Source organism: Tiliqua scincoides, chromosome 9 (genome assembly GCF_035046505.1).
Source record: "Tiliqua scincoides isolate rTilSci1 chromosome 9, rTilSci1.hap2, whole genome shotgun sequence".
In the NCBI taxonomy this organism is placed as follows: domain Eukaryota; kingdom Metazoa; phylum Chordata; class Lepidosauria; order Squamata; family Scincidae; genus Tiliqua; species Tiliqua scincoides.
In genome coordinates, this window is record NC_089829.1 from 3889222 (window position 1) to 3914803 (window position 25582).

Here is a 25582-nt window from a genome sequence, read left to right on the forward strand (position 1 = left end):
GTTGATACCATCGCCTTCATTCCACCAACCCCTTGGCCCACATTTCCTTCCTAAGTTGCCCTTTTCAATCTCCTGGATAGACTAGGAAGCGAAACTCTGGGACACCCTCCTCATCCTCCAGAGTCCAGACCTTCTGCTCCATTTCAGCTGTTTTGCTTTCCCTTCCATATATAGTGTGTTGCTGTGGGCTATTTATAACCCCCTTCGGGTCGCTGATTTGGTTTTTGGTTTTTTTCCCCCCAACTCCTGGATCCTTTGTGATATGAGAGCAGCTCCCAGCCAGCCACAGATCTCTGCTTTTTGGCAATGCCCACAAAAGGCCACAGTGGAGGGAGGGAAGGAGGGAGGCTGTTTTGACACCTTCCAGAAACGACAGAGAAATAGTAGGCCAAACCTCACAGGAGGTAGCACAGCAGAACGCACAGGCCCCTCTATCCCAGAATCTGCCTCTGTTCTCCTTTGAAGCACCTGAGTGTTGCGTTGCTGGACTTGACTGTTACAATAGATTCCTCCATGCAGTGCGATGGACACCCATCCTGAATCCCTGGAGTAAAGAGGGAGTGAGAGAGGGGAGTGTCTCTCTTCCCCCCTCCAACCATCTTCCAAGTGAGCTGTAATAGTTCAGTTTCCCCTTCAGATTCCCTTTGTGCTCTCCCTGCAGTTTCATTCCAGTGTGGATGGGGTTTCATCACGTCAGGCTGTGGGAGCTGCAAGCAGGGATAGCTTAGGAGGGTTGCCTTTTAGGTCCAGGAAGAGATGAAAAGCAGAAATGGGCAAGATGGATGTAGCAGGAATGGGAGAACCTTGGCCCGGAGAGACAGGACTGTGCAGGATGGAATCGCTTTTGATGAGGCTCTTGGTTACACCAGCAAACAGCAGCAAGAGGGCAAAATGGCTTTGACATTGGGGGAAGTGCTGGATGCCTTGGTGCACCCACATGAAATGTGATGCTTGCGGCATACCCAGCTGGCCAGGGAGGAAGTGGCCCAGGGAAATCCCTCCCCGTTCCAAATGCCTGGCTCCTGGCCAGCCACACAAAGCACAGATCTCTGCTCAGCCAGCAGCACACCGGACCCAGGCCAACAGCGCTGGGATTCCTGCTTCCTGAGCAAACATGAAGCCCAGGTGCTGCCTGAAGGCGGAAGAGCCCGTTGGGTAGCATTCAGGTGGCGTTCACTGAGCATAAAGTGTGCCGCCTCTTCCTGCCTGCCCCAGCCAGTTCGTTTTCTCCCGCATTATTGGGGTGATTAAGCCATCCTCTGAGTCCCAGAACAGAATCTCTCTTGCTTTCCCTTTGTGCAGTGCCGTGAGGCCTCTGGGCTTCCAGGAGTGCTTAGCGGCATGGCATGTTTCACAGCCTCTCTGCCTTGCTTCAAGGCCCCACTGCTACAAGTCCCTTTTCTCCTGACTGAACAACTGAGAGGGGGGGGGGATTGCTAGAACAAATGACTAGAAGGCAAAGAAGGACTTCTGCATATTGTAAATCCTGGTGTGGTGGGAGAGCAGGAGGCGGCTGCCATGCAGCTCCATAGCCCCAATGAGATGCGCTTCCACATCAGAAGCACCTCTGCTTCCTCCTTTGCACTGAAACAAAGCGACCTCCACACTGTCCTTCCTAGTGACCGGCAGAACTGCCTCGTAGGGCTCCCTGGGGGCCCATTTCTGGGCCGAAAGGCAGGTGAAACGTGTTTTTAATAAAGGAAAGTAGCATAAAATGAATGGCCAGCTTTGAAGAGGCACAAATCCAGGAAGAGGAGCTGTCTTCGCATCTCCTCATCTGGGAACTATGGGCAGCCCTGATGCCAAGTGGTGTGTGTGACCCCCATCCCACCCTCTCCTGCAGGAAAAGGGGGTCTCACGCAACTTTGCCAGCCAGAGCACAACAGGGAGCAGGAGGGACAGAGCATTAGAGGTGATGGCTGCATGTAGATCCCCTTGGAAGCTGCTGCACAAGAATGTTCAGGATGGTCAGGCACTGCTGTTGATGTGTCCCCCAGTGTCTGGCGGTTGGAGATGTACTGCTTCTGATTAGGAAAGGTCAAGTTTTAGCTCCCTTGGCTAATTGGTAGAGCCCTCATCTTATTGGTGGACCCCCAGATCAGGGGATCCAGCAGAGGCAGTGTGGACTTACGGGTGGAGGATTGGACTTGAAACGGGATTTTGTAGTTTAAATGAAATAAACAAAAGTTACCACAGACTTGTTTGTGTGGCCTTGAGCATGTTGCTCTTGGACTCAGTCCCTGCATCTGTGAAATGGGTATAGTAGCTCTCATTGTAGTTCTCATACTGCATGGCCACTTTCATGTTTCCTGCCTGGGTCTCTTCAGGATTAGATTGGCGGTTGATTCACATAACCATGTCTTGCTTGGAGTTGAATGGGAGATGGGGCCAGGACTGTGGCATGTCACCCTGAGACTTATTGACATCCTGAGGATTGGTTGGGAGAAGGTTGTCATGGAGAACCCATCTGCTGATTGCAGCTTTGTCATATCCTTGTTTTGAGCCTCTTTCTTTTCTTAAGACATTGTACTATGCATGGTAATGCTTACCAAATCATTTCTCAGAACCCAAACCCCATAGGGAAAAAAGGAAAAACCAACTTGAATTGGTTTTGCGAAGTAAAGGATGAGATACCATGAACAGATCATACAACCTGGGCTCTGAGTGTGTGGAATTGTATTCTGCAAATTCAGCTGTCAATTTATTTATTTATTTATTTATTTGAAAACAAAACGAAGCTTCTATACCTCAAGACTCTTCTGTTATCACAGAATTCACACAAGTTAGCTCAGAATTCTTTAGGGCTGAAGCCAAATGTCCCCCTCTCCAATTTTGCCACCCCATTTGCAGGCAGCCAAGTTCATTTCAGTAACCTTTGGAGTCAGGGAGACAAAAAAGGCTGCTTTACTACCAGGGGTCCATGTATAGGTAGCTGCTTTTGTTTTTCTTGAAAAGCTGTGATTGTGTATCATTGTTCTAAGGCGAAACTTCATTGGGAGGGGAGCACTGCCACTGGTGTAAAGCAGGCTGTGGTAGAAAAAAGGTCAACTGGGGGCTGGTTTCTACATGCACCCACGAACATTCCCAAAATCCTAGTCAAAAGTTCTGTCTCTTCCAACCCAGCTTAGCTAAATATGGAGGTTGGGACTGTCTGCGTACAAAATCATGTGCTCCATACAGTGACGACCCCTTCCATTCTCCCCCCCCCATCTTCATGAGCCAGTTCTTTGCCTCTCTTCCCACCAGGCTCCTCTTCCTGGCAGCCTCCTCCTCCTCTCTGCACATGCACATGGGGAGCTGTGACGCCTGTGGCGTATTGGCAGAGGCCTCACTTCCAGTAAAATTACTTTTTCTTCATATTAGGCCGAGGCGAGAGTGCAGAGACATTTATGAAACTTTGTTTAATGTACTGAAAAGCCATCGGCTAGAACATTTAGGAAATTGATTTTCATGGCATTGATGAACCCTTTTTTATTTTACCCCCGTATTAATTACTTTTTTTTAAAAAACAAATTAATTTAGGAGTCGTAAAACTGAACAAGTGAGCCAGGCGTCAGTAGATCATGTTCTCTCCCCTCCCCATCACTGGTGTCGGCACAGGAAAAGCGCCACTGCCCCTTCGAGTGACACACACTCTCTTCTTTCCCGTTGCTTTCTCCAGGGGAGGCCTCGTCCCTGCGGGACTACGCGGCCACCACCATGAACGAGTTCCTGGGCATGTTTGGCTACGACAACCAGAACATGCGGGACGAGCTGGCTCGCAAGATTAGCTTTGAGAAATTGAATGCCGCTACCTCAGAGGCTGCTGCCATCGCAACCTCCCTTGCCGGTGAGGACGCCATGAGCAAGAGGGCCCGTTTCTCCAAGTACGAGGAGTATATCCGCAAGCTGAAGGCCGGGGAGCAGGTTCCCTGGCCCATCCACCCGGCAAAAACTGAGGAACTAACTAGTAAACTCGGCAAGGAAGGCCCCTCCGTCCTGGGGCAGCCAATCCGTTTACCAGCTCCGGACACCTCACTCTTGCCTGAGACAAAAGCCACCATTTTGCCGCTGCCCTCCTCCAGCAGTTCCCAGATGCCAGGGCTGATGTCTCGGGCCTCCAAGTATGACTTCTTCATCCAGAAGCTGAAGACAGGCGAGAGCATCCGGCCACAGAACGGCAACACCTACAAGAAGACCTCCAAGTACGACCTGGAGAATGTCAAATACTTGCATCTTTTCAAACCAGGAGAGGGCAGCCCGGACATGGGAGGGGCCATCGCCTTCAAAACGGGCAAAGTGGGACGGCCTTCCAAGTATGATGTCAGGAACATCCAGAAGCTCACCCCAGTCAAGGCTCCAGCACCCAGCTTGGGCCCCACTCCCCTGGCCAGCACCCCCAGCAGCACTCCAGTGGCCGGACCCGAGCAGCCAGTTTCTTTGCCCTTCAACACTCCAGAGTACCTAAAATCGGCCTTCTCCAAGACAGACTCCATCACCACTGGAACAGTTTCCACTGTTAAGTAAGTCCACCCTGTTCCTCTAACCTTTTCCTTCAGGGGAAGAAGGGTAGTGTGCTAGTACCAGAGTCTTCCATCCTCCTCCTCCAGGCCTCTGTTCCCCTTCTGGAAGTTAGTGGCTAAAACCAGTTGTCAGGCACTGGATGAATGTTGAGAGTTTCTAGTGCTCTTAAAGGTGCTTCAGCATATCCAAATTTATACATTTCCGTTCCAAAAATCTGAGGCATCCTCAGATTCCAGTCCTTTCCAGAGCGGGGGTAGAACTAAATACCTGCAGACTTGGCTCCTGGTGACCACAGCAGGCTACACAAGACAGTTAAAAATGTAGTGGCGATGAGAAGACTTGAGAGGTTCAGTGTTGGAGCTCAGAGGTCTCAAGCAGGCAGTCAGCTTAAAGAAAGCAACCAGAACTTTTCAGGGGTGTGGAGGGGTGAGATGGTTCGCTACTGGGATTAAGCAGAGGTCCTGCTTGGCGAGGTGACTAAGATTGGGATAGGAGGCAGGAGAAGGCTTGGACCTCTTTTGGGGGATATGATTGGGGTCACATGTGAGACAAGTCTCAGTCCTGTCTCATTTGACATCACCTTGTCTGGTAGCCATAGGAAACCTCTCTCCATGAGCCCCTCCCCATGGTCCACTCGCAGTCCACTGGAACTGCCGGCTTCTGACAAAGCTAATTGTTCCTGCAGATCTTACTGGATCCCTCCCATCAGACTGATATTCCCAGCCAAGTCATGAGGTTAGCTGCTCAGGGTCTTTCCCAGATTGCAAGAGGAGCTGCCATGAGGGTGTTGCAGGCTTGAGCCAACTGGTGTCTCTTCAGGACGGGGTCTGGGCCAGAGCCCTGTCACAGGCAGGATTGCTGTTGGCCAGAGTCTTGTTCAGTGGCAGAGTCAAGTAACTCATTTCTTGGTATGCCAAGAAGGGCGCTGTAGCCTGCCAACCTTGAGTGTGCAAAGACCTTGCCAGTCTGGATGCCCACAGGCCTGAAGCCCCCACAGCCTTGGAGCAGTGAGCAAGTCCATTTGGCAACCTCAGGCCTGCCCTTGGGAAAAATTCCCAGATTGCACTGTCGGCAATGTCACTGTCAGCAGAGAGACAAATAATCGCCATGGAGCTGGCCAGCATGCAGGGATCCCCCCCACGCTGGGCACTAATTGTCACCCACTGTCCCATGACAGTGGAGGAGAAGCACATCCCATCACACAGCTGCTTGTGTTGTGTGATGTTTTCTGCTTCTCTGGAGGTTCCATTTTGCTGGAGAATTGGTGTGGGGGGTGCTTGGCAGTGTGGCAGAAGCTTCCAACAAGGGCAGGACGGGCAGTCTAGGCTAAGAGGGCCTGAAGAAGCCAGTCCAAGTGTTGGCTGCCTGTGAACGCCACAGGTCTTCGTGGCTGCAGAGCAACGTCATCTGCAGACTCAGTTGCACGGCCCTCCTGAGTGTTGTCTTGCGCTCTTGCTGCAAACCAAAATCCCACCTGGTTGTGTGCCAGGCCAATCAGACGACCACCACCACCCAGCCAGCTGCCAGGCACCTGGAGACTTTTGTAATCCTGCAGATCAGCCCAGATTGTGTCGGAGGCAGCCAAGGTTGTGATTCTCAACTCTCGGCACCTTTGGCTGTACTCCCCCCCTCCCTGCTTTTTCTGCGCTGTTAATCACAAACCCAGCTCTGTTTCCTTCCTGCCTTTCATTCTCTCACTTTCTTTCTGCCGCGGTTGGGACATGAACCTCAAGTGCACTCTCTTCTCCGCCCGCAAGATTTCCTGGGGATGGGGGTGGGTCAGAGGCTGCCATGGCTTCGTTCTGAGCTCCAGTGCAGTTTCCTCTGTGTGCCATGCACTTATATGAGACTTCTTGGAGGGCTTTGGCAAGCAGAGTGCGCATTGCTCTGGACTCTTGCTGTTGCTTGGTGCAAGGAACAGGGCAGCTCTTTCCTGTGTTATTTTACTTACTTCTAAAAAAAAAAGATGCCCAAGAGACTTAGGGGGCTTCTGCCCACCTGAGTAAGGCATGTGTTAGGCAGGCTATTCTGTAGCTAATCAGGGTCAGGCCTGGTTGGTACTTGGATGGGAGACCGCCTGGGAATACCGGGTGCTGTAGGCTTATACCATAGTCTTTTGAGACTGAAGGTTGCCAACCAAGTGGAGATCCCATCACTCCAAGGAGGCATCTCCTGCCTTTGTGTGTAACCTGTAAGCACCCCCTCCTCACTTGCCTCTTTCTCCCAGTACTTTCACCTGTCCCGTTGGCCTGCTGCTTGCAATGGTTCCCATCCAGGACCTGGGCAATAAGTACGCTGCTCGCATTACAAGGAAACATTGGACCTGTCTGTGCTCAGGAGGATCAGTGCGGCACCAGAGTTGAGACTCTAGATGCGAGGGGGGCAGAGAAAGGTAGCAAGGTAATAACAGTGGTGGGGAAGAAGCTACTGGTGGACAGGAGAGGCTTGGTTGAGCGATTCTGCCCTGGTGGCCATCAACTGATGAGCAGCACTCCTGGCCTTGGAAGAACAGGTCTACCAGCCCTGATGGCTGTAAGGCACCTGAACATTTTGTTGTTGGCATCCTTCAGTCTCAGAAGACTATGGTGTCACGCTCTGAATGGTGGTTCTGGAACAGTGTCCTCTCCAGTGCGCGAAGCCTGGGTAAAGTAGGTATGGAGGATAGGCTGTTACCCATGCAGCAAATCCCCCCTCTCCACGTCGCTGAAATGGTCCAATGGAAAGGCAGAAGCCAATATGGTTGGTTCCAGCGGCGTCGCAAGAGTTGCCAGAACGTGACTTGTGTTCAGCCATGAACTGCCTCAGGGACTCTGGCTCCGGATTTTGCCTCGAGGTTGACTCCTGAAGCCTTTTCCATAACTGGATGTAGCCACAAGGCAGTGGAGGTTTGGGATCAGAGTTTTCCTTCTCTCAGATGAGCTGCCTTCCCAGGCTAATGAGTCCCATCTACCCGGTGGCTGTTTAGTCGCCTCTTACGACAAGTACAGCCAAACTGAGAGCCTATTCTTATCCCCAGCCCCCAGGGGATCTGAATATTTAGAGGCCACTGAATAGCAGTTGCTGGGTATGGCTGTAGCCGTCATGTCTTGTGGGTGTGCTCTGGTTAGCCACTGTGGTGAAGCAGGAGGGTTGGGTGAAGTGGATGTTGGCCCAAGCTGGTAGGGCTCTTCCAATGCCCTTAGGTAGCTCCGGTTCTGTGTCCCACCAATCAGGACATCAAAGGGGCCATTGGCACAGGAAGCAGTCCATGTGCAAGGAATTCTGTCAGAGGGCCGGCTTTGGAGCCCTTAGTCAGCAAGCACTCTGCCAGAATGCTTGCCCCTCGTTGGACTCCCAAAACCCGTCACAGACTTTCCTGCCCTCCCATGGCTGATAAAGAGTCATTCATATTATCACGACTCCTGTTGTTGCTGTTTGCTGCAGGATGCTGTCCATTTTCCTTGATATTCTACCATCCCGGCAGCCCCCTTGACATGCAGGAGGTTCTCCTTGGGGAAGAGGGGATTTGTGGGAAGACAGATAAACTGGGGTTAAGGTTGGCCCTGCGGCAGCTCGTAACGTGGAGATGCCTGGAAGTCTCCTGGGGTGCTGTGATCCTTGGCCACGGAGCATCGCACAAGAGAGGGGCTTGGACCGTGTCCCGACACTGCCTTGCTAACCGTCTCTGCCCTGTGTGTGTTTCTCATTAGGAACGGATTAACCACTGACAAACCAGCTGTCACCGAAGATGTAAATATTTACCAGAAATATATTGCCAGGTAGGCTGATTTCCCTGCCCCCCCACCTGGGTTTCTTGGGATTGGGGTGGAGGGGGACAGGGGACAGAGCTGTGCGGGGGGAGGGGTTGGGGTCTCTGTCTGTCTGTCTGGGCGAAATGTAAAAAACCAGTCATGGAAACTGAGTCTTTCCATTTCTCTCTGACATCCACACCGACTTCCCACCGCCACCAGCACCATTCCTGCTCCAGCTCCCCACCCTTTACTAAACTTCTCTGTGTGTCGTCATCACAAAGCCCCCTCCCCCGTTTCTTATTAGAGTAGAAAGAGGAGACAGAATGGCCCTTAGGGGCCTCAGGCCTTCACGCCACCCTCTGTTTTGGCATCAGCCTCTTCTAGGCTGCAAAACCGCACAGTGGCCGTTTCCAGTGCAGGTGTCATGTGAGGTCCTCCCTCACCCAGTCTTAATTCACATCAGTGGTGTGGAGAGGGATTTTCTTCTACTTTGTTTTGCTGTTTGACCAAACCAAGACCACTGACAATTTTACAGAGTTGTCTGCCTTCTGCTAAGTCAGACCATGATCCACCTAGCTCAGTCGTGTCAAACACGAACCCGTGGCAGCTATCTGGGGTGTCTTTCCCAGCCCTGCCTAGATATCCTGCCAGGGATTGAACCTGGGGCTTCCTGCACACAATACTGGAGCTCTGCTCATTGAGCTATGAGATCTCCTCTCTCTTTGGGCCACCTTAGAATCAAGTGGTCTTTTATGAACAAAATACATTTCGTACTTATTTTTCAAAAACATTAAAAAATGAAGCACAACCTTCCCCTGTAACACAACCTTCCCTTTCCCCTGTCAAAACAGACACAGAAAGCTGTTCACCGTCACAGAGCAGCCTAACTTCTGGCACAGAATAAAACATTTATATCCTGCTTTTCTACATTACCAGGTTCCCATAGTGGCTTACAAGTTTAGCTTCAGGAATATGAGCAATAAAGCAACAAATTAAAAGAAAGGCAGAGCTTCAGAAGCAAAAGCAGTAGTAAAAATAGCTATCAGTAGAGATGTTTGTTTCCATCTAGTTCAGTGGTTCCCAAACTGGTGAGTCGTCACCCACCAGCCAGGGAAGCACTTGTCCCTGCCCCTTTACGGGCTGGAGAGGGGGGAAGGCAGCAACACGATCTCCAGCATTGCCCTGCTGCTGGGAATGGGGTGGGGGGGATTTAACTCACCTGTAGCCCAGGCTGCAGTTCTGGGGGGTCCTGTGCCTGCGACAGTCTAAAAAACGAAGAAAGGGCACTGACTGGTTTTTGCAACGAAACTGGAAGTGCCCTTTTTTCTTATTTCAGACTTTTGTAAACATGGGGAGCCCTGTGAAGGGCTCTGCAGACCCCCCCCCTCCCCAGACCCCCCATGACTGCAGCACTGGCTTCAGGGAAGTAAAAAAACCTTCTCCCATCCTTGGCAGCAGCATGATCCTGGGGAACACATTGCCGCCTCCCCCCCTCCCCACTTACAGTACTCCCAACTCCCTTGTAGGACTTAGGGAAGCACTAGCCTAATAAGATTAGGGATGTGCTGTGGCTTCTTGTGCCTGTGAGACACAAACATCGCAGCGCCCTGTGACCAGAAGTGACATCACTTCCAGGTCACCTCCAGATGTGACTCCCTCCAGTTGTGTCTGGAGGTGTTTTGAGGGCTGGAGAGTCTGTGTGCAGGACCTGACTTTTTTTTCCTTGTCAGGTGGATTTTGGGGGGGGTGGGGTGGCAGCAGCCAGGGTCAGGTGAGGCTCTGCCTCTAATGACCTTGCATCTAATGACTACACAGCCCTGAGTAAGATGGGATGACAGCCTAGCAGTGCAATCTCATGCTGGTCTACTCAGAAGTAACTTCAGTGGGGCTTATGCCCAGGAAAGTGTGCATAAGATTGCAGCCCAGATTTTACTGAACACAATGGGCTTACTTCTGAGTAAAATAATAACAGTTTTCAAACATCTCTATAAGGGAAGATGCCACTGGAATGCCTGTTGGAGAGCACCTGTTGATGGGGCTCTTTTAAAAATGGACAACGCCAAGTTTGTTTTGCACCCCCCCCCCACCACCACCAGGAGACCATAATGCTAGTGCAGTGAAGCCATACAGATGGTGCAAGCGTCCCATTCCATGATGAAAGGGGAGGCAGTGTGCATGAGGGTCTCAAGTGGTGCCCCAGCCCTGCTTAACTTCAGCAACGCTGCTGGGTCCTCGTAATCATGACCACTCTTACCAGGGGGGGGCAGCATCAGAAATAGGGTGTTTCATGAGCTGGGAATGTGGAGCTGGGAATGGGGTCAGCAGCTTCAGCTGGACAGGCAGGGTTTGGTCAGGCACCCAGAGCTAAGGCTTCATCAGCGCGAAGGAGGAGGAAGGGGAGAACAGAATGGTCATGGCAATAATGTGTCTCTGGGAAGGGCCGTAGCACAGTGGCTTGCCTGCCAAAGATCCTCGTCGTGATCCCTGGCAGCATATTCAGGACAGGCAGGGAAAGACCCCTGCCTGAGACCAAGAGGAAGGGGTGAGTGTGTGAAACAATACAAAAAGACCCCAAAACCTCTTTGCCACAGGGGTAAAATGGGTTGAGTCTACTCCCTGGATTGGAAAAAAGAAGAAGGGAGGAAGGGGGAGAATAGCGGGCCAGAGTGTGTCCCCCCCATTCCTCGTCTTCCACACTGTCCTTATCTTCCTTCTCCAATCCAGGTAGTGGGCAGGGGAGGCGCGCTGGAGGTGAGCACCGTACCAGTCTGGCTCCTGGGGCAGCCGCCTCAGTCAGTCTCCTGAGGAGCCAGCCCTGCTCCGCAAACAGCGAGGCTTCCTCTGATCCCCGTTCAGCGCTCTGCAAATGAGTCACAAATGATGTTACTGCTTAACAGTCAACAGTCTGTTTATGTTTATGCTGACAAAGTACCTAAAAAAGAACGGTAAAGAGGTCGTTACTTTCAACACTCTCCTTTCCTGCTCTCTTTTTAAAGGCCAGAATCTGTTTTAGTTTAGACTTTCGAGGCTCAGAATATCCAGGGTGTTGGTTCCTCTTGCTCTGAGGCACAGGCTGCGATCTTGTGCATGGGGAAGACCCTCTCCTCCTTTCCTCCACCGTTCTCATTTTCTTCCTTCTCCAAATCCTTCTCCCCAGAGACCTGAAATCACGCAGTGGGCCTGCATGGCTATAAGTTATAAGCTCATTAGTTATAAGCTCATCTCTTAGGGGAGGAAGGGCAGTCCTTTGCAGGGTGACAGGGCTGGAGGCACTCTCCTCTTCCTGCACATGGAGGAGAGTGCAGGCTTCCTATCTAGAGGAAGGGGCTGGCAGAGTCCTTCCCTCAGCCACACACTCCTTGAGGTTAGGGGGGCTATGTGGCTAGAATAAGTGGCATCACTGGGGGGGTTCGAGCTGCACCAGGTAACACCATCTGGGGGCTGAGACCAAAGGAGGAAAGCGAAAGACCAAGAGGCCAGGTCCACCAGACCTGGGAACCACATTGGGAACTTTGGTGGACCTGGGCTCTGGAACCTCCTCTGCCATGGTTGATGGCAGGCAGGGGGACCTTGACCGTGGATATAGCTGCCATGCCTGTGGCTCGGGAGGGGGCTCACTCTGCTCCCCCCAAACAGGTGAATCTGGGGCCTGCATCTGGAAACCTAGTACCCTGGACTCGGGGGACTTTTGCAGCCTTTGCACCCAGTTTTCCTCTCCTTGCCCCATTTTCCCCCCTCCCCTCCACTCTGCGTGACGCTGCTGGCTATAATCACTTGCAACCACACAAGGTTTCCATTCCATTGTAGGCCATGCAGTGCTCAGAAGCACAGCAGCGAATGCTCTCAGGGTGCCTTGGGAGTGGATCAGAATGGTTGTGGTAGGCCTGCTCTTCCCTGTGTGCAAAGTTCATATGTCCCCATTCCCTTCCACGCAATTGGATATGGGGTATGGATATGGCTCAGGGGCCAGCCAGTTTTAAAAATGAGAAGCTACTTTGGCATTCTGAGAGTAAAGAGCATCGGGGTGGGGGCTTAGCCATTTCCCCACCAGCTGCTCTAGCACTGAAATTCTGCCTCCACCACTCCACCCAGGTTCCAGATGTGCCTGCACACAGATAAAGGCTCATCTGGAGGGCCATGTGAAGAAAAGCTGCCTGCAGGAGGGTGAAAACAGGGCTCACAGAAGCAGCGTCCTGAGTCTGCCTGCACTCGCTCTCTTGCATGGCTTGGCACCTTCCAAGTCACTTGCCTCGCCAGCCGGTGCAGAAGGGCAGCTTCTGTGTGTCATGCCCTGAATTGCACAGCCTCACCTTCCTTCTTGTTTATGTATCCTTAAAACTCTGTTTTAAAGCCCTAAATTAAAGGGAGGTTGTGGCCAAGGGGAGTTGTGCCTGAGCAGCACAATTAGCTTAATGAGTTTGTTAAGAGGCACTGCCAAAAGCTGCCCAGGGAGGACCCATTCTTTCCTGCAACAAAACGGACCCTCTTCCAGAGCCAGTCTGGGGTGTACCCGGCTTTGCTTTTCCCCTCCAAATATTTATGATTTTTCTTCCTATAGACTCCTTTTATTATTATTATTATTATTATTATTATTATTATTATTATTATTATTATTATTATTATTAGTGCCTCAGCAGATGGTTCTCCTGCAGATCTTGCTTTAAATATTTAACTACGTGCTTTTCCCCTCGCCCGTCACTTGCGATGGGGGGGGGAGTGTTTTCCCCGTCACGCATATCATCATTGCTGAGTAATGAGTGTGTAAACACTCACTAAGCATGCTGATTTCTGTGTTTCTTATTTTTATTAGTATTTATTTATCTGGGTGTTTCTCAGTGGTCCTTGCCACTGAGAAAGCATATCCAAGGAATGAAACAAAGTATGTGCCTCGTATCCGTGTGCTGCTTTGGCTGCCCACAGGCTTATCGTGGCACATCGCCCTGCGCCACAGTGTGTGTCGACCCACACCCCGTTTGCTGGATCTTTTCCTTGTGCTTTAGCCTTGTGACAACTGACCAGTAGGTTGGTCGTTCCGGGCAGGACGGGTGTTACTGCGGAGGGGCAGACTTGATGTTCAGGATGATGTCAGTAAGTCATAGATTAGCTTCGTCTGTGAACCTGGTTTTTGTTTTTTAAATGTTACAATTGCTTTATTATCAATATTTATATATCTATCTATCAATATTCTTGGTTTTAAAATGGCTGTTGCCTACTCTAAGCAGGACAGTTCTATAAATCTATTGATCCATATTTTGCGCAGCCATGGACATTTTCTTCCATTATTTTTTACTTATTCGATTTTATTTGCATCCTAATTCCGCAAATATTGTTGAAATCAGCTTACAACCAGGCCCCCCAAATACAAAATGGATAAAGATCAAACATAAAAATCGATAGGATGGATTGTATCCTGATAAAAGCTGCTGGCTGTCACTAAACCGCCCTCAGCCAGACTGCTCAGCTTTTCAGACCAAAGATGGTGGGAGGGCCCAGCCCTCGTGGGCCCGTGAAAGGTCAGGCCACCTTCTTTGGGGCTCTCAACAGGGTGGCAAAACCTTTTCAAGCCCCAGGTGACTTGGAGGGCACTGGCTACAGCACAGGCCTTCCTGGTTTGTCTACTTCTGACCTACGGCATGGAAGGTGTGTGTCTGCTGGTGCAGTGCAGGCCTGGATCCACATCAGGATTTCCAGGTTTTCTGATGTTCAGACCCTGTTGTAGGGAAATAGAGTCCCATTGTTCCAGGCTGGTGCTTGGCAGAACAGGGGGCAGAACAGGGCCTTAGTGGTGCCTAGCAGAGGAGACTAATGGAGGCATGGAGCCAACAACCAGAGTTCTTAGGCCCAGCTTTCCCATCTCTGCCAGTGTACAGCAGTGGCACTGGCCAATGCCCGATGCCCATCAGAGGGCCCACCTTGACAGACCAGTCCCTGAGCCCACTGTACCAGGGGCAGATGGGCGCCCCAGTGCAGTTTTTTGCCCCAGAGGCCCCAGCAAACTTGATACCAGCATTGCAAAGGTTTCCCTTTTAGAATGGGGAGGCACAATATCAGTTTTCTCAAACAAGTCCATGATTTAATTGTGAAATGCGCTTTATGCAATCATTACCTTGTTCTTGAGAAAGGGGGAGGAGACCTGGGGCTCTGGAAGATGAACCATGAGGGGGGGGAAGCATCCACACACCCCTTTAGATGCTGAGCTCTGGGCTGAGATTTGTGCCTCTGCCTGGAGATGGAGAGGAGACAGTTTCCTCCCCCCCCCCCCCATGTGCTTAAGCTCCAACTCTAAGACTCCAGGTCCCCAGCCCAGCTCCTGTTTGGTTCCCTTTGGAGCCCAAAGGAGCTTGCTGTGTCTGAACCCATGTAACTTTTGTATGCCCTGAAAGGTTTCAGGTGAGAGCTATGAGTGAGAAATGGGGTGGACAAGGCTTGGGAGAGAAAGCCGTTTTGCCCTGCCTGGTTTTGCCACAGCTGTCCATTTGGCAGTGGTGATCCTACTGCCAGCAGCCACTGCCTGGCAGCTGCTCTTTTCCCCCATCATGATGAGCCATTGTTCAAAGGGGGCCCCTCACTGACAGCTTCCGTTTTCCCCCAGAACTTCCCTCAGAGCCATACTACAGGATGACGTGTGTCACTGGGAGGGGATGGTGGTGGGGTGGGGGAGAGACCACCACTAGAAAGGACACTGCCACTACTGATGAGCTTGTTGACCCCTGAGGTCCCCCCCCCCATTTTTCTGTCTGCAAAGAGCACAGTAAAAGTAGGGGGTGGGATTTGTGCTCAGCTTGCTATTTTTCCTACATAGTGTCGCCACTTTTGAGGCTGGCCAATTGGTTGGGTGCGTCAGCAAGCCAATTCCTGCAGTGATCTTTGGGAGGAGATTCCTGCAGAGTCGGTCTGAGCTCACAGGCACCTGGTACTTCCTAACCAGCACACTCTGTACTTGCTCAGAGATTTTTAAAAAGCGAAAGCCACAGAAATCTAAGTGGGCTGCTGGTGTTATTTCACCCCAAAATACTTTTTTAAAAAATTGATCTTATGGACAGTTTGTCTGAGTGCCATGCAGAACAGGTTTTGAATCTATGGAAATGAGCAGGGGGGGGTGCACAGCGAGCAGGTGTGCCCGAGCGCACGTGTCAGTGCGGTGGGTGTAAGCTTTTCTGTTCTGAGCAGCTAAACAGATGCTGCCCTTTAAAAATTAATAAGTTTGAACTGTTTCAAGTGTCAGAAAAAGCAGAGGAGAAATACAACCCTTTAGAAACCCATTAGCCACGGGAGCATAGACCAGAGGAGATTCCTTCACCCCTATCCCCCAGTGCCCGAGACCCATTCCCCACCCCAAATGTGTGCTGATACCTGCGCACCTGGTTGGACAAAGCAGGCAGTTCATTGCTGCTGCTACTGCATCAGTAGACACACTGGCTTTTCCTGCCAGCCTCCCCTGTCCCCTCCTCCTTCACAATATCTGGTGTCACACTGGCCTAGCCTAGATCGACCACACACCCTCTTGGAGAATGGTCATCTCCCTGGTGCAGGGTTGGAATCCTTTGGCCCATGGAAGTGGTGTGGACTGACTGCTTCTTTTTAATCATGTGTATCCGAGGGTTGCCAGAGGCGCTGCTAATTGAAACAAGCCACAGTGATGCATAAGACTGAAAAGGGGATTCCTTTCTTGCTGGACAGGCCCATGTACTCTGCCCATCACCGTGCTCCAATGCAAAGACATTTCTCAGCATGGTGTACATCAGGGATCCTGTGAATAATCCCTTCATGTCAAGCTTGGGGCCTTCCTCCTGTCCCTGCGCCAATGAAGAAACCTGCTACCCTTTGGCTGGGCACCAGTGGTTGGGGTCCTGTGGATGCCACTGCGTCTCTCCGTTTCCAGTGTTTTGATGGCTGGCTCTGTTTCTTTCCTTGTCCTGGAGGAATGTCCTTGTTTTAATTATCTCTCCGTGGGTCCTTGCGCTCTCTGCTTGTGCTCTCCCGGCTCTCGTTTGGGGCTCAATACATCTCCCAGCAAAAGGCAACTACCTTTCCCCTGGGGCAGGAAGACACCCCTGCAGAGCACACTTTCTGGGAGAGAAAGGCAAGAGGTAGTGGAAGGCTGGAGATCTCAGGCTCCATTGGAGGCCCAGCCAGAGCAAAGGCATCCACCTGGCAGGAGAAGAGGGCAGCAGCAGGAAAGCAGAACCATGCGCTCACCCTGTGTCAGCAGGCTGATTGACAACTGAGAGCACAAAGAGAACGGGGCTGCCTCTTTGGGCTGAGGAAGTAGTGCAGTGGCGATGGAAACACTCACAGTTGCCAGTTCCAGACCAACACAGTCTCTAACACCCGGTTGGCCTGGTGTCCTGGCAAGGAACCAGCCAAGCAGATGTGGTTGGCCAGAAAGAGCCCAGCTGAGTGTCAGACCCGTGCTGAGAAGGCAGTCGAGCAGGTGTGGTTGGGATTCCTGTCCTTCAACCATCTGAACTGCTGATAACAGAAGGGGGGGGGGGCGTTAAGGGCCTGATCCAGGCCCTGTTAAGCACAGTGGTGTTGTGGTTAAGCAAAGTGGTGTTCTTTGACTTGGGAGGTATATGTGTTGGCATCCTTCAGTCTTGGAAGACTAAGGTATCGCGCTCTGAATGGTGGTTCTGGAACAGAGCGTCCTCTCCAGTGCGTGAAGCCTGGGTAAAGTAGATATGGAGGACAGACTGTTACCCATGCAGCAAATCCCCACTCTCCACGTCGCTGAAATGGTCCAGTGGAAAGGCAGAAGCCAGTACAGTTGGTTCCAGCGACGTTGCAGGAGTTGCCAGAACGTGACTGTGTTCAGCCACGAACTGCCTCAGGGACTCCGGCTCCGGATTTTGCCTCGAGGTTGACTCCTGAAGCCTTTTCCATAACTGGATGTAGCCACAAGGCAGTGGAGGTTTGGGATCAGAGTTTTCCTTCTCTCAGATGAGCTGCCTTCCCAGGCTGACGAGTCCCATCTACCCGATGGCTGTTTAGTTGCCTCTTACGACAAGTACAAACTGAGGGCCTGTTCTTATCCCCAGCCCCCAGGGGTTTGGGAGGTATAAGACCATTGCTGATGCTCCATATATATGCTTAGTTTCTTTGGATCCCCTTCAAAGAATACACAGCAGTGGGGCATGCAGTATTCATTGTCAGGGGCTCACAAACGTCCTACCTGGTCATTGCTGTGGGTCAGCACCAGTCCCATCTCCCCCCCCCCAAGTCCACTGCTATAGACCTGAATGGTGGTGCCTTTGCGCCCATTTTGTGCCTCTCAGGATGGGGTTTGGCCTCAGAACAGACCCGCCACGCCTGTCCATTTTTGCTTCCGAAGCGCTCTCTTTTCCTTCTCCCTCCGCCTTTTGTTTGTCTCTCCACCACAGCTCAGGTTTCTCCATCACCTGCTCTGGCCTTTTCTTTTTCTTTTTTCCCCTCTTTCTCTTTCCTCCCCAGGGAGAGGCATGTCTGCTTGTGGCATCTGTCCCCTTCTCTCCTTGCAAACGCCAAGGAAAAGAAGCAATTTAATTTTTTAGCAATGCTGATCTCCTCTGTCAGTGAAGCCCCCCTCCATCTCCTGGCAGCCCACCTGTCTCCACCATTGACCTCCTCTTCTTTACACACTGTGCAAATGCCTTACTTATCTCCTCCACCCCCCTCTTCCGCTGTCCTCCACTCAAAAGTTCTGTCCCCTCCCATCAATGGTCCTTCCCACCCCTGGTCTAGTCCTTGGCTTCACCCTCGATTCCTGACTCCTCGCTGATGCCCCATCCCCGGAGACACTGCTGCCTGGCATTTGGCATCCTTGAGCAGATGGCAGTGGAGCTCCAAATGCTCTCCCTCTGGGTCCCCTTTCAGACCTCTCCCATGACGTCCAAATTTCTCCACAATATGCTCTGTACAATGCATTCTTCTGACTGTCAGTGTTCAGTAGCAGCGTTACGTTGTCAGTTGCTCGTCATAATGTCCTGCCTTTCAAGAGATGGCCTGCAGACCACGGTCTCTCTTAGGGGACCTCGTTGGCCTCTGCCCTATCTAAGGCCCCAGTTCCATTCTCTACTTCTCACAGTGGCTATTGCCACACCAGGCCCAAAGCATGTTCTAAGAAAATGTGATAATAGTGGTTGGAGTCCCAGCAGAGGGGCTTATGAGTTCCCACAATGTAATCAAAATGAGCTCTGGCCTATGACAACTTGGACATTCCGTGGTGTTGCTGGAGACTCATTTGGGACTCCTGTGTCCTGCACAAAGAACCTCTGAATGGTCCTCAAGGACATCCCCATGTGGAGAGCCTGCTACAGCTCATCATATTTATTTAACCAGTAATTAGTCTGCAGAACTTCTTGCCACAGGATGTAGAGATGGCATCTGTCCTAGAAGCCTTTGAAGGGGGATTAGGCAGATTTATGGAGGAAAGTTCCTCATGGATGACAAGCCACAATGAGTTCACACAACCTCCTGATTTTAGAAGAAGGCTGCCTCAGAATGCCAGGTGCGAGCGAATGGCAACAGGATGCAGGCCTCTTGTCTTGTGTGCTCCCTGAGGCATTTGATGGGACATTGTGGGATACAGGAAGCTGAACTAGATAGGCCTTTGGCCTGATCCAGCAGGGCTCTTCTCATGTTCTTATGTAATGTCCTGAGAGACACCTTAGCTTTGCATTTCCCCCAGATTATGGGGTTGTCATAAGGGTGGCTGCCATCTGAGTGCAGGATTGTTTGCAGAACTCAGCATCCGGAATACTCCAGGTTCCACTTTAAAAAAAAAGTTTCTAGTCCTTAACACGTGAATGCAGAGAAAATCTGGGAAATAACTCCACACACTTTGTGTTAGCACTTTGTGTTATGTGTTCCTCTCTGCTGCACCCTTTCTTGCTGCAGAGGTTCTACAGCATTTGAAAATCTAAATCAAAGCAACTGGTAAATTACTCAGTTGAGGAAATTACATGCACATATATAATATTTAGTTCGCAGATTGAATTCTGAATGCAGAATTTTGGGTGCCTGGTCAGCATCTTTGGGTTAATAAAATCATGGAAAACAGGCACCGTTCAATTTGAATGAGGTTGCAGTCCTTTCCACAGTTACCTGGGAGTAAGCCCATTTACTACAGCAGGCCTTACTTCTGAGTAAACATGCATAAACTTGGGCTGTGAGCCAAGAATCAGGCTGTTACCCATAGCTGCAGTATGAATGTCAGCCAAGCTTTCTCCAAGCTCTCAGAGAAGATCCCATGGGAGAGAATTCAGTCCCATCTGTGAACATTTAAGGGACCTGGATTCACTGTGTCACTGTGACTCTCCCTCAGGAAACTAGAAAGGGGGAAGCATCCTGGCTTATCCAAAATGCGGATGTGGTGAGCTGTAGCTTGTACTACATCCTTCAGCATCTACAGGAGGAGGCTTTGCAATGCCCCCCTCCTCTTTGCATCTGCACTGTCATTTTCCCTGGCCAGTTAATTCTTGTGCCTCCATCTTTCTGGAAATCTGGCTGTACCCCAAATTTGGCCGAGCACTGTTGACAGAAATGACTTTTCATCCAACACCAGGTCTCAATTCTACTCTGAAACCGCGTGCCAGGGAGTCAAATCTAGACCTGGTGTTGGATGGCAGGGGTCATCTTACATGATACTTAATATTGCAGAGGTGTATTGGAGTCTCTTCATTTTTCTTCCCCAACCCTTGCAAAGACTGTAGAGGACTGTTTCTGTCTCATTTGCTTTTTAATCTGCAGGGAAGGTACTGAAGTCATTATTAGGCCGTATTTATCTGTCTGTTTCTGCATGCATTGAATGCTCCATTGCTTTTATTTTTTGAGTGGTATCCTCAAAATATATCCTTTAGGTATACGCAAGAACATTTATGTCTGAGCATTCTCACGCTAGAACTGAGACCGGGGCAGTGGGAAGAGCACAGAGCGCTGGAAAGGATTAATCGGACCCTTTCTGAGCTGAAGAAATGTCAGCAAGTTCTTCCCGTTCAGTGTAGAGAGGGCCAGGTCAGGCATTGCTCCTTTTTGTTTATGCACATGCCCCAATGTGCACGCCCAACCTCAGCACATGCCAGTGTCAAGCAATTGAAATGAATGTACTTCTAACACCCGGCTTGTCAACCAGTGTTAGAGTCTGGCAGGAGGAGCTTTGCCCCAGTGCATTGGGGAACCACGTGGCATGGCGGTGCCCAGTCTTACACCAGCAGAAGTGGTCATTGGCGCTCCATGACTGGGTGGCAGCTTGGCCCTGTGAAAGGGGCGCAGGATCAGGCAAGAAGGCAGAGGAGAGATCAGGAGGCCACCCCAACTGGAGAAGAGGTTTCCGTCCTGCAGCGGCCACTGTGGGATAAGCCACCTGTGCATAGCAGATGCCACTGGCGGCCCTGCCAGTGGTGTTCTGCACAAAACTGGCATTGGCAGGCAGCACGAAAAAGCTTGCAAAGCCCTGCACTGGACAGATGGGTGGAGGAAGGGGGAGTGTCCTGACTCTCCTTGAAGAAGAAGCACGACACTCGTGTCGCTCACTCTCTCTCTCCTGTGTGTCTCTCGCTTTTAGGTTTTCAGGAAGCCAGCACTGCGGACACATTCACTGTGCGTATCAGTACCGCGAGCATTATCACTGCCTTGACCCGGAGTGCAACTATCAGGTAACTCACACTTGCGCAACAGGCGGGGGCAGGCCTCCAGTCCCAAGCTTGTCTTCAGCGGGAGGGTTCGGTTCCCAGCACCTCCAGTCAGGTAGCAGGCACTAGAAAATGCATGAATGCACTAGCACGCACCCCTCCCCCAGGCCAGTCAGAGTGGACAGCACTGGGACAGACAGACCGATGATCTGGCTCCACGTACAGCGGCTTCAGAAGCCCTGCCCCCTTTCATGGGGAGGGTGCGCAGAAAAACCAGAAAAAACCAGCATTGATCTCCCTGCACTTACACAAACTTGCAAACTGCAGGAGCTGAACTCTTTGCAGGGTAATAGCAGCTATAGCAGCAGATTTTTTTTAATAGCCTCAGGGCTTGTGGCAATTATCTGATCTTTCCATCACCCTTTGGCGACCCACCAAAAATCAGGCTGTGACCCAACCGGTTGTTTGGGAACCACTGCTCTGCAAGTTAACTTCCTCTTGACAGGTTTGGGCACAGAGGCTGCAATCTCATGAACACCACCACAGTCATGCGCATGTTGAGATTGCAGCCTGCTGGGTTCTGGAGAAAAAAAACCTCCTGCTGGGAGGTGGTTGAGACATGGGAGGTAATTTGCCAGACCGACAGGGGGCTTCTGCAAAACTGCATGCAAAAGCCCCGTTGCCTGAGGCCAGCTGGTTTTATTTGTTTGTTTGTTTTATTGGCTATATGTGCCACCTTTCCCTGCTGAGCTCATGGCAGGTGAAAAGCAACAGAAATCAAGTTTAGGAATGGCAGCTGACCTACAGGGCAAGCCGGCCGGCTGTAGCAGCTGCCCTGCATGGAATGGCCACTTTTCTTCAGGTCGCTGTGGGTGCAGATTTTTCAAGTGCAAAGAACTGAGTCCTGCAGTGCCCCCTGGGGGGGGGGGTTGTACAAAGTCCGCTGCCAACGGGCAAGGGGGCTTTGTAGGCAGCTTTCTGGGGTCAAAGAAATTGGTCTCAACACGCACCAAGGGCATTTGTAAGGCCAGTGGACCCACCACCACGTGTACGCACTTGGGAATATGAATGGCCCCACAAATCAAAGGCAGCCTCTTAAGAACCAAGTCGTAGGATTTGCACATTACTTTATCCTGCTTAGAGGCCAAATCAGCTCCCTGCAACAGCATAATAGGCCTGGATTTTGGATGCACATTGTGAAGCATTGTCCTTGCAAGTGGGGCGGGGGTGCTGCTGCGAATCCTTCTCGGCCTTTGCCTTGCCGACCAAGCGATGTGTCAGTCGCTCCCACGGCAGCAGAGTCCCGAAGGGACAAGCAGCATTGCTGGACCTGCGGCTTGGCTAAGGGGAGGGAGGGCGACAGCAAGGAGAGGAAGGGGCCGAAGCCAGTGCTGCTGGGCGAGCTGCCAGGCCGAGTTGTCAGGCCAGCGCAGGGTCACGTGCCGTGTTTGTTTACCCTGCGCTCAGCCTGGCAGTGCGCTGTTTCTGTGGTCAGGGCCTCCATGTGTTCAGAGTAGGGGGATTCCCAGGAATTGCCACCGCAGAGTTTGATTTCTGTCCCAGCACCTCAGAGGAGCAGCTCCAACCGCAGCACCAGAAGCCGGCTCAGGTCTGTCGAGCCTGGCAGGCCGCAGGCTTCTATTGATCCAGCCAGGGATGTGGGCAGTGACCAGCCTGCCCAGGAGAGGAGGTGCGTGTCTGACAAGGCAGCCCACAGTAACAGGGAAAGGCTCTTGATTGACCTCGGGAGCTGTCCAGGCTTAGGAAGAGGGTGCAAAGCCCACCAGAGAAGAGATCTTGAGGCTGATCTGTGAAAATGCAAACGATCCTGCAGCTGAGATATATATATATTTGTCATAATGAACGGCGTTCAGTAAGAAGTGGGCACAAATTAACTGTGATTGGCAGCGGAATTCCTGTGATCTCACGCCTCGGGGAAATCAGCGCTCGGGTCTTCTTTGGAGTTGCTGAGTAAATCCTGAAGTTTAATAAAAGCCCTGGAAACAGACCGGGATTTATTTTTAGCAGAGAAAGAAAATAAACATTTGGGGACAGAGGCGAAGGGGCCTCTTCTCCAGAGACAGGCTCAATATTTTGAGGTGGGGCTTTTCCACGTGCTGCTCAAAACGCTTGAGAGAGAGGCCCCTTTTCCTCTCGCTATCGCTCACTTGTTTGCATCTCCCCACGAGTGCCTGGGGCGCTGCACACACAGTAGAGACAGACCCCTGGCCTGTGGGGCAATCAGTACGAATGCTGTCAGAAGGGAGGCAAGGAAGAGGCTGTTGGTCAGGGATGCAGTTACTGCAGGGTGGGACAGAGGCTCCCCAGAAAGGATGGGTTAGAAGATGGTGCCAGAAGATGAAAGCAAGGAAGTCCCCTGCAGCTTCTCTGGGGGGTGGCCTCTGGGTGGTTGAAGTGGGGTGTCGTGTTGGCGGCACTATCCCCTCTAAGGAGCTCAGTGAGGTCAGGCAGAGAGGGAGATTGGCAACAACTTTCTTGGACTGAATGAGGGAGGCAGATCTGTTAAGATCAGCTGTGTGGAAGTCCCAGCCTTGGAGGGGGGCGGGTTTCAGGAGTCACCTCTCCCCACCAAGACCAGAAGCCCACTTTCGCAGGAGGCACCAAAATCGTGTCCCATCTTTGTCGCTTTGGAAGAGTGATCCAAAGCTGGCTAGGAAGGCATGCTTGCTCCAAAACCAGCTCTCTCTTGCTTTCTAACCCAGGTGACCAGCCTTCACACTTGGGTGCAGATAACACAAGAGAGCCAAAAGGCACTTGTACAGTTGCTTCTGAACACACCCTTACAAATGACTTCAACTGTGGAGTTGCCAAGACCATCAGAATCAAGGAGTCTGCCCTTCAAGGGCCCTTCCCCACCCCAGATACGACCACACAAAGCCACTGCGCTGAGTCAGATCCTTGGTCCGTCTAGCCCAGTGTCGTTAGCACTGATTGGCAGCGATTCTCCAGGGCTTCAGAGAAGGGTCTTTCCCAGCCCTACCTGCTGTTGCCAGGCATTGAACCCGGGGTCTTCTGCGTGCAAAGCAGGCCTGCTCCCCAGCCCTGCTCCCCAGGGCTAGCACTCCTCACGCTCTGCATCTCCCTCTCACCACCAGAGATTCACAAGTAAGCAAGACGTGATCCGGCATTACAACATGCACAAGAAGCGTGACAATTCCCTTCAGCACGGCTTCATGCGGTTCAGCCCGCTGGACGACTGCAGTGTTTACTATCACGGCTGCCACCTGAACGGGAAAAGCACACACTACCACTGCATGCAGGTAACCGTGCCAGGCTGGGCGACAGCGGGTTCCCCTGTGCTGCTGGGGAGAAGGGCTTGTGAGAGGGGTATCGGTTTGCCCCATGTTTGTTTACAGCTGTCCTCAGAAGGATGCGCCTCCCAGGAGTGCCTGATGGAGAGCCAAGTGGAGACAGGTTCATGACGGGGCAGGGCTTGAAGCTGGCTGAGGGAAAGGCCTCGTCGAGCACACTGAGCTGCCTCCAGTGGTGCAGCCCCGTGCAGCAGTCCAGGCAGCAAGGCCTGATCATGGGATTCTCGCCTTACAGGTGCAGCTGTAGCTGTGTCTGTGTGCAAGTCATGCAGCGGGTCTGCACCTGGTTCCACGTATCTGGGCTCAGGAGATTCTGTTGGGAGCAGCTTGATGTGTGTCCTGGGATTGGAGGTGTGAGACCCAGTGGTCCAATCCCCACCTGACCAAGCAGAGAGGCCCTTGGTTCCATGGGCTCTCTGCCAACCCCATCCCAGCAATGCTGCCTCGAGGACCAATGAATTGAGTTTTGGCAGGAGCTTTGTCTTCTAATGAGCTCTGGAGTCGTTAAAAAGCACCGTTGCCTGATGCTTCTGTTCCCCCCAGATGCCTCCAGACTTTGCAGATCCTTTGCTCCAGTGACTGCACTCTTAAAACAATCCTTGAGCAGCGTTGTCTGGATGTAGAGACCTGGGAGCTGAAGCCCCCAGATCTGAGGGGGAGAACTGCTATTTCCTCCACAGGTTCTTCCCCCTTGGTGACTCATCTGGGCAAACCTTCCGTAGGAGGTCTGGAAGGGTCACCTCTGGGGGCTCTCTCCAGGGGGCCCCTGCCTCAGCCACACAGGCCATTGGAACTGCCACAGTGTCTGCTGTGCGCAGGGCCTGCCCTTTCGCACTGGGCTTGTCCCTTTATAGCCGGCTGCTCATCCCATCAAATATGAATGATGGCTCAGTGCTGATGGGGAGAAGGCCGTTGAGAGACAGCTCGCCCCCTCTCTGTGGCAGGGAGGGGAGGAGGAGGTTTGAGAGGATGCTGGGGTGACGCGTGGCAACTGGGGCCATGTCAGAAGCAGGCCGCTTTGTAGCAACATTGCCTCTGAATGGCTTCTGACTTAAAAATACCTCTCTGGCCCAAGCTAACAGGAATTTGTTAGAGCAGTGCTGGTCAGGCTGGGCTGTGGCCTGTGACTTTGGGGGGTGGGAGGGGCTGTGGCATTTGTGCAAGACTGCCACTGACTTTGCAGATGAGTTCTGAAGACAGCTGCCCCCTCGCCCTTCTCCCACCCTTTTGATTCCAGCAGAAGTGAGCCAGCATCCCATTTGTGGAATGTGCTTTGCCTCCTACTGGAATTCCAAGATCTGAAACCTGGGGAGAACGGCATCAGAGAGGTGGTGCTGGGTACAAAATGGTGGCTTAGGAAGCGAAGCCACTTCCTTACCCAGTGAGCCATAAAACCTGCATATACAAG

The 25582-nt window shown here is 51.8% G+C and overlaps 1 protein-coding gene across 5 annotated transcripts in view; it reads left to right on the forward strand.

The window, feature by feature from the left end:
• CASZ1 (castor zinc finger 1) overlaps positions 1-25582 on the forward strand; it is a 299498-nt gene that overhangs the window by 240124 nt on the left and 33792 nt on the right. For all 5 annotated transcript variants that reach the window (XM_066636960.1, XM_066636963.1, XM_066636962.1 and 2 more), the window contains 4 exons: positions 3662-4502; positions 8193-8261; positions 20776-20866; positions 23959-24123. In XM_066636960.1, the coding sequence (XP_066493057.1) occupies positions 3662-4502; positions 8193-8261; positions 20776-20866; positions 23959-24123 (1166 nt within the window). The remainder of the gene's footprint in view (positions 1-3661; positions 4503-8192; positions 8262-20775; positions 20867-23958; positions 24124-25582) is intronic.